This window comes from Odontesthes bonariensis, chromosome 20 (genome assembly GCF_027942865.1).
Source record: "Odontesthes bonariensis isolate fOdoBon6 chromosome 20, fOdoBon6.hap1, whole genome shotgun sequence".
Classification (NCBI taxonomy): Eukaryota; Metazoa; Chordata; class Actinopteri; order Atheriniformes; family Atherinopsidae; genus Odontesthes; species Odontesthes bonariensis.
Window position 1 is genome coordinate 22,486,311 of NC_134525.1, and position 8,813 is coordinate 22,495,123.

General features: G+C 39.5%; 1 protein-coding gene across 1 annotated transcript; it reads right to left on the reverse strand.

Moving 5' to 3' along the window:
* Nucleotides 1–855: 855 nt before the first annotated feature.
* Nucleotides 856–6,260, reverse strand: LOC142370044 (uncharacterized). Its single transcript, XM_075452464.1, has 5 exons — nt 5,661–6,260; nt 3,141–3,199; nt 2,948–3,031; nt 2,785–2,861; nt 856–1,409 (listed from the first exon to the last, which is right to left on the reverse strand). The coding sequence occupies exons 1-5, from the start codon at nt 6,092–6,094 to the stop codon at nt 1,365–1,367; spliced, it is 699 nt and encodes a 232-aa protein (XP_075308579.1). The 5' UTR covers nt 6,095–6,260; the 3' UTR covers nt 856–1,364.
* Between the last annotated feature and the right edge of the window lie 2,553 nt (nt 6,261–8,813).

Sequence of the window (8,813 nt, forward strand, 5' to 3'; positions counted from 1 at the left end):
TCCAACGTGACATTTGAGATATGGATGCCGGAGGCAGAAACACGACTCTGACATTTAGGTCTCTTTGCTTTTAATTTGTTTATGTCTTTTTGATGCAAATAATATAAATGCACCATATGAATAATCGTAATTAAATAAAACTCATATTTAATTCCTATTTTTAAAAAGTTTATGATGTTTGACTGTGACGTCACCTTGTTGGTATTATATTATAAGTCCAGTACCCTGACAGTGATACTGACTGTGTCTTGAAATGTTTCCAAACACGGTGATCTTCATCAATATCGCAACGTCTGAATCATGTGGAACACGACCTCTGCTGGTAAAGGAGGGAACAACAGAAATAAATACGACTTGCTTTTCTCGGTATCCCCGGAGGATTTTAACTTTATATAACGTGCTTGTAGATTTTATTATAAGGACATGTTTCTACTTAAAAGTACCAGTAAATTTCCACTTACAATAAACTAATATTAAACTCCATTAAAGATTTCTGCAAAGTTAATTTTAGGAGGTCATTGTAATTTGTTATGATGATGTGTGTAAAGGCAGATTTAAGCTCTTGGCAAATATATGTTGGCAGTAATAGCACATTTTTTATATCCTAAAGTTATTTTATTTGCAGCCTACCAAGAAGATTAATTTTCAACCATTTACATGCAACGTATCTGTCTAAAAGTGGGAAAATTCAGTCTATTCCAATTAAAAAAAATGTAAAAAGAATGTGCAAATATACTCTATAAACCTTAAAGTATACAAGTCTGGTTATATGACACGTTGTTTCTTGTCTAAAAACAAACGTAAACCTGTATATTCTTCATTCCTAAATACCACAGAGCTTCATTGTTATCTAGAAGCTGTTAAAAGCACATCAGTGAGCCACATAGTAGTACTGGATGAAATGTCGAAGGAGAACATAAAGAAACGAAGGCTGGATGAACACTTTTGAACAACACTTTATATTTCATGTTCCTGGTGAGAAGTGGGTAACACTTTCTGATGTGGAACAGCTGCACAAATCAGTTTGTAATGTTTGAGTTCTCTTTAATCAAACAGTTTCTGTGAGGGATTCTCCTTCTGATGAGAGAGTACAGATGTTTTATTTTAATTCCACTGAGCTTTATGAACTGTATTTAGCATGAATGGATATGTTAACATGTAAAACACAGTATACTAAACAACTTATACAAAACCTATGATGAATTCAATCGTTGGAAAGTCATACACATGAATTATTTTATGAATAAAATAATATGAATACATTTTGTAAATTGTACATTTTATTAGACATTTTTCATTAAAATTTAATCTGCAGCTACAGTGAGGAATTAAGCTGCCGGCAGAAACGAGACGAGACATGGCGATCAGCTCGTCAGGACAGGTGTTTCCTCCATCACCTGTGTCTTTATCTGAAATGAACAAGATGAGAGCAGATGTGATGGTCGGGACAGGTGAGTCTTTCCAGATATGTTTTATATCAAAAGCTGGCAGATTTAGCTCTGACCTGTATCCCTGATACACTTTAGGTACAGCCATGAGCAAGGAAATCAAGTACTCCATCTTTCAATTCTATCGTTTAAATTAGGACATAACAAAAAAAGATCCAATCCTCACCAGGTCTTAAAGTGAGGTCATAACAACCTCAGATGAACAACACATGAAATATTACACTGTGTTGTTATATATGTAACAAAAAGTTTAAAAAAAAACAACAACAACACAGAAGTAGTGTGTGAAAAACTAAGTGAACCCTTAGTGCTTCCACAGGAATTAAGAAGGTCAGTAGCAGCAAGGAGCTGCTGATCAATGCACTGATTAACTGATCATCAGTAAGTGTGAGCACCTCTATAGAAGCAGAAGTTTTGTCTCTCTCGCTCTTCTCTCTAAAAAGAACATGGCAGCACAGCTTAGGTTTGTAAAGTTGCATCTGAACAAACCACAAGACTTCTGGAACAATGTCCTTTGGACAAACCAGACCAAAGTGGAGATGTTTGCTCATAATGCACAGCAGCACGTTTGGAGAAAACCAAACACAGCATATCAGCACAAACACCTCATACCAGCTGTCAAGCACGGTGGTGGAGGGCTGATGATTTGGGCTTGTTCTGCAGCCACAGGACCTGGGCACCTTGCAGTCATTGAGTCCACCATGAACTCCTCTGGATACCAAAGTATTCTAGAGTCAAATGTGAGGCCATCTGTCTGACAGCTAAAGCTTGGCTGAAACTGGGTCATCAACAGGACAATGATCCAAAACACAGCAGCAAATCTACAACAGATAGTCTGAAAAAGAAAAGAATCAAGATGTTGCAATGGTCCAGTCAAAGTCCAGATCTCAACCTGACTGAAATGCTGTGGTGGGACCTTAAGAGAGCTGTGCATAAACCGATGCTGCAAACCTCAATGAACTGAAGCAACGCTGGAAAGAAGAGTGGCCAAAATTCCTCCTGAACCATGTGAGAGACTGATAACGTCACACAGAAAACCATTACTGCAACTTACTGCTGCTAAAGGTGCTTCAACAAGCTTCTGGATCATGAGGTTCACTTAGATTTTATCATATTCTGAGAGTGAGCTTAACTTTTTACATGACTGTATAAGTTAGCAAGTCACCTTTTATCAGGATAAACTCCAAGTAATAACAGCTCATTTGGATTTTTTTCTTTCATGTGTATCAGATAATGTTTGTGTGGTTTGTAATCCCATGTGTGATGTGACAGCTGTTTGGTGTGACCCAGAAATTTAAAAAAAAAATGAACCCAAGAGCCCTCTAAGTTGTCACACCTGCTTCTGTTTCCTCTTTGCTTGCATCATTTCCTGCTGCTGTTTAAGCCGTACTTCCTCCAGACTCATGCAGCCACCTGTTAACGTGACACAAACAGACATGGTCAGAGAACATACAAGTCAACACAATGAACAGCGAATATTCCCTTTGCAGGTCTCTCACCAACACTACTGGGATTAATGGACACGTAGGCCATCGCTCTGCTCAGCCGAAGCTCCTCTAAAGCGGCGAGCTCCGCCTCCGCTTCTGCACCACCAATCAGATATGACACAACGATGAACAACAATACAGATACAATGATTTACATCCAGCTGCTTTAAGACATTACTGATGAACTGCAAAGAAGACTACTCACTTCTCTGGATCTCTCTTCTTTTCTTTGGATTTGGGGGGATGACTGTGAAAGCTTTAGAACTGAAACAAACAAAAAAAGGCACATGTTTTATTCTCTATTTATTTGTACCCTTTTAAAAAATAATAATTAAAACTCTCATACACAACAACAAAAGAGGGGATTGTAAAAAAAAAGAAAGGAATCATCCTAAATTATTCCTCATCCATCATCTCAGCTTCAACACAGCCTGAACCCTCTTAGACAAGCTTTCTGTCATTTTTTTAAGTAGTCTTCAGGAAAAGAAAGATACAAAAATATAAATACAATTTAAAACTGGTTCTTTGCCAAGTTATCTGTTATGTGTCGACACAACACTGGTTCATCCCTTGAGTTAGGAGCCTTTTTTCTGCTTGAATGATTCATAGGTGAGAGTTAAGTGACTTAACAAACAAAAAAAGTACAAGGATTGGACTGAAAATGAGTGAAAAAGCAGCCAATGTCCAAAGAAAAACTTTGAAAGACCTTCAGAAAGCCTGGAGAACTATTGCTCAAGACCACTTTAAGTGGTTGCACCACTCAACACGTGAGGAACTAGATGTCCCAGTGAACAGTTTGCTCAAGATCCCTTTGAAAGATTAACAGAAAGTCTGGCTGCTTGGAAGGAAAATATAAAGAAATGAGGGCTGGATCAGGACTATTGTACATTACTCTAAATATGTCATATGAATTTTAAGAGAGTGATTTCTTTGGGTTCTGCTTTTGCTCGTGTTCCAACTCTTCACTTAGTTTTGTGAAGTTCAAACTTGGATTTTTGTGTGCAGACGAACAAACAGCACTGAGCTTCTGTCTTAATGGAGGAGTAAATAAATAAAAGGAGATTTAGGTGAAGCTGTCAGATGTTTCCTTGTGTGGCATTAAACGTTTAGATCATGGGTCAGTTTCTTCAAATGTTGGAGAAACTGATGACATTTTTTCATCTGTATCTTAACAGCTTTGAGGATCACAGCACACATCTCTATCTACATTTTCTTCTCGGAATGGCATGGCAAAAAACAGATTTATGAGTTTAGTGTAAAATAGTATTTCTATTTAACATTGTGGTTTTATATTTCGGCAATCAACCCTTGTGGCCAAACATCAGTTTCTTCTGCTGCTGTGGATCTCACTCTTGTTATATTTCTCCACTCCAGATGTCTGTTTAGATGATGTGAGGTGAAGGTCACAGATCTTCAGTGTAAGGATGCTCCACAGGTTCTCAGCAGTGTCGGGAACACTTTATTTGATTTTATTACCTTACTAACCAAAGCTCTGTTGAAGTTTTGTTAATTGTCCTGCAGTAAAGAAGCAGGCAGATGATTATTGGTTCCTTTTGAGGAGGTTGTCTGAAACCAAAAGGGACCTTCCACCTAATTTGTTAATGTCATCGCTCCTCAGCCTTTCTAATGACATCACAGGTTGGGAACTCATCTTTGATCCAGAATTCTTTGGAACTGAACCATCCAGTGCGGCACAGTTCTCATCAAAGTAAACACCAGTTCAACTGTTCCTCAGAGCCTACTGTAAAAATGTTCCCAGACATGTTACTACAACAAGAAAACAACCCTTATTATAAAGATTCTTTATATTTTCAAATTTCAATAAAAGAATGTGAAATATAAAAACCAAAATACGTTCAAATGATGTGGCTCGCGTGGTTCTGACGCTCAGCTCTGCAGCAGTTGACCTGCAGGACTGTTAGGCCAGTGGGTGGTAAAACTTCTGGGGATTAACCTGCTGCGACAGATGGCCGCAGACAGCAGCGGGGAGCAGAATAATTCAGGACTGTATCTGCCTTTCACAGCAGGATGCACCTATATGTTGTCGTGTCCAAACACTGGCCTCAACACACGCAGGTAGAAATAAATGCACAATGTCTACATGGTAACTTTAATGCTTAAATTAGAAGAATTTATGAGGATCCTTATAATGATGCTGGAAGTTTTCTAAAATCTTTAAAAGAATAATAAACAAGATTACTTTCAAACTGACAAAAAAAACACACATTTCTGAGGATTACATGACTTAATCTGAGTCTTTGTTTAGTGTAAACATTCAGATTTAATGAGTTGATTATATCAGTACAAGATTATTTTAACATCATTAAAGCAATTAGAGAAACAAAAATGACATGTTAAACAGTTGAATATGACGTCATGAGCACCTTTATCCATTAGCTAAACTGCTTATTTATATGTCTGAGGTGTTTAATTTCAATTTAAAGTCAACATTGATCTGGTGGTAGGCTGGTTGGTTGCTTAAAAGAATGCTGTTTCAGTCGGACAGCAGAAAAGTCAAATAATACCCCGAGAAACAACACAGAGGAGAAAAATCTGCAAGATACAGACTCTATTTAGAGTGTTTAAGGGCGTCAATACGTTGTTTTGCAGTTACATGTTTCTGAAGTGGAGCAGCCAATAGAGGATAAAATGACACTCAAACCTCTCAAACTTCTGTTTGTGACCTGTCACAGCACTCCACTGAGGCCCATCCTGTCCGTCTCACCTCTGAATCGTATACCGCGTCTCGGCTCTGGCGCCCCGCAGCTCCCTCTGACTCGCAAACACTGTCGTGTCCCGGCATTTTGGGTTGACTGCAGTCTGTCTAACGGAGCTGGTCGCCCTCCGGTGGTCCGGGTTGGTTCTGGGGTCCTTCTCTGTGAGTTTTGGAGCAGTGGATGTGGACCTGACTCTCCTCTCGCAGCCCGGTTTGGAGGCTAATCCCCGCACCCCGGCGATGCTCCTCTCGCACCTGCCCTGCTGCTGCTGCTGCTGCTGCAGGTACCTCGGGCAGCTCGACGCGCGGCTTTGACGCACAGCAGGCACTTCGAGTTCACTTCCTGCCCCGCTGGTTGCTATTACCTTCACAGGTTTGGTTTTAACCAGTGTTTTCTTGGTCGCCTCCACAGGTTTGGGTTTAATCACTTTTGTTGAGGGCATTTTTATTTCACGGCAAAACTTCTCTTTCCGGTCTAGATTTATTGGAAAGACGCGTCATCTTCTGATGCTACTGCTCATTCCCTAATATTCAAAGATAAAAACGTAAATTCTCAATTTTCCTTTTCTCGTGATCCGGTTGCTATGGAGTTTGCGCCCTAGCAAGTTTGGAGTCAAATCTAACAGATTGGAGATTAAGACTTCCGGTGAAGACTTTTGCAATAAAAGCCTTCTTTGTTATATCTAAAAATGTTTGAATAAAAATAAACTCTTGGATCGAATTTGACTCGTTGAATCAGTGTCTATGGAAAATGGTTAGGCCTAACATTTATTTTATCAATAATTGCAGGATGTAAAATGTGGACATTTTTTCCAGATTAACTATTGATTTTAGTTAAAAAGAGACTCCAGGGGGCTGTGTCATTGTACATTTGGTAGTTTTTACCAAAAAAACAAACTCTTCATGGCCTTAAAACTACTCTACATTTTCTCTAATCTAGTAAAAAAAAAATGCTATTCTGGACCTACCCAAATACAGACCTCTCATAAAATGAGAATTTATTGCAAGCTATGAGGAGAAAAAAGCCAGGGGCAAAGCAAGCAATTCTTGGAGTCCTAGCTGGTAGCAACTCGTGTCCACTCACTTGTTCCCGCCAGCATAATCTTAGCGGGTAGCTGTTACTGCTCACTGATACTGCTCACTGTTGACTTTTAAGATACATTGTGTCACTGCATCGAACAGATCAGTGTGTGGATACAAAACTATTTTCTCCAGCTAAACTCCGACAAAACTGAAATCATTGTCTGTGGCCCACAGAAACAAAGAGAAAGTGTTATCAGTCACCTTGAAACTCTCTCTCTGAAACCTAATTATCAAGTTAGAAATCTCGGGGTAATATTGGACTCAGACCTGAACTTTAACAGCCACATTAAATCAGTAACATCAGCAGCTTTTTACCATCTAAAAAACATTGCCAGAATCAAAGGAATAGTGTCTAAACCAGACTTAGAAAGACTGATCCATGCGTTTGTCTCCAGCAGGTTAGACTACTGTAACGGCCTGCTCACTGGGCTCTCTAAACGGGCTGTAAGACAGCTGCAGTACATCCAGAATGCTGCTGCTCGAGTCCTGACTAGAACCAGGAAATACGACCATATTAGTCCAGTGCTCAGGTCTCTGCACTGGCTTCCTGTCGCTCAGAGAATAGACTCTGAGCGACAGGAAGCTCTGCTTGTGTACAAGTCTCTTCATGGTCAAGCGCCAAAGTACATCTCTGACATGTTACAGCCATATGAACCAACTCGGGCTCTGAGAACCTCAGGGAGGGGTCTCCTGCTGGTGCCCAGAGTCAGGACTAAACAAAGTGAGGCTGCATTTCAGTTTTATGCTCCTAAAATCTGGAACAGTCTTCCAGAAGATGTGAGACAGGCCTCAACTCTGACAATGTTTAAATCCAGGCTGAAAACAGTTCTGTTTAGCTGTGCATATGACACCTGAAAGTGTTTTATCTGCACTCTTCACTTTTAAATTAATTAATAGGCCATAAGAGATTTTAGGAAGTTTGCTGGTTCCCATCACAACATTCTCAGCAGAATGTTAGTGGGACGCTTTTTGATCTCTGTAACAATTTGAAGATTTTAAGTTTGTTTGTGTAGGCTATATTCTCAGTAATCTGGTTCATGTAATCTTAAAAACTTGAAAAAAAAACGTTTGAACATCTCTTTTTGTCTCTGGGACAATGTTCCTTTCCTTCGGCATCCATGTGGGGGAACGTGAAGAATTTTCTGGGATGTTCATTAAACATACTCATGTGTATGTGTGTGTGTGTCTTGTCTTTCTTTGGATGCACATAGAAAAACAAAACCCTCAATGAACAATGGTTTTTCAGTGAATGTGTATCAAAATACTTCTAATAGAAGCATTTCTCCATTCCTCCTGAAATGTCTGATGTAAATTATACAGACTTGCAGTGAACCACCCTTTTCTCCATGATCCAGTGAAAACAGCAGGGTCAGATTTTTTAACCTGGTTAAATTGAAATTAAAGCATTTTGTTTTGAATGCAGTGCCCCCTTGCTTCCGGCGTGCTCGTGATTGACAGAGCGACTGCAGATTAAAGTGAGTTACGCAGCACAGTATTTATCACTGGTAGTTGGTCCAGTTGTCCATCCAATGACAGAGGCTCATCGGATTACTGACACGCGCGCGGGTCACATGACCACATATTGAAGGATTACAGTACACAGCACGACTAGATTCAGTTTGTGTTTGTTTTTGTTATACAAACAAACAAAAAAATAGCAATTCTGTGCCATTTAACAAATATAAAACATGCCAACTATACTTTATCCAGGCTGTGTGAAGCTTTTTAAATTTGATTACTTTTAAGAAGACAATTTTTGATCCACAGAACATCAAAGATAACACAGTTTGACAGACAGAAAATTATATTTTTGCAGCAACAAGGTGATTCACAAAGAGCTATTAGCTGAAGCCATTCTTAAGAAAATGAAACAGGGAGAAAAGGCTGAGCTGTGCCAAATGACACAAGAAATGGACTGAAAATCAGTGGCAACAGGTCTGATGGAGGGATGAATCCTCCCCAGAGCCCAGACCTCAACATTATTGAAGCAATGTGGGATCATGTTGACAGAGAACGGAACAAAAGGCAGCCGACATCCAAAGAAGAGCTTTGGGATGTCCTTCAAGAAGCCTGGAGAAC

Excerpts from the sequence above, each read along its gene's own strand:
- LOC142370044 (XM_075452464.1), bottom strand. The coding sequence starts at position 6,094 with ATGCCCTCAACAAAAGTGATTAAACCCAAACCTGTGGAGGCGACCAAG. Across the intron at positions 3,200-5,660 it reads ACGCGGTATACGATTCAGAG|TTCTAAAGCTTTCACAGTCA; the intron begins GTGAGACGGACA and ends TGTTTGTTTCAG. Across the intron at positions 1,410-2,784 it reads CAAAGAGGAAACAGAAGCAG|ATAAAGACACAGGTGATGGA; the intron begins GTGTGACAACTT and ends TGTTCATTTCAG.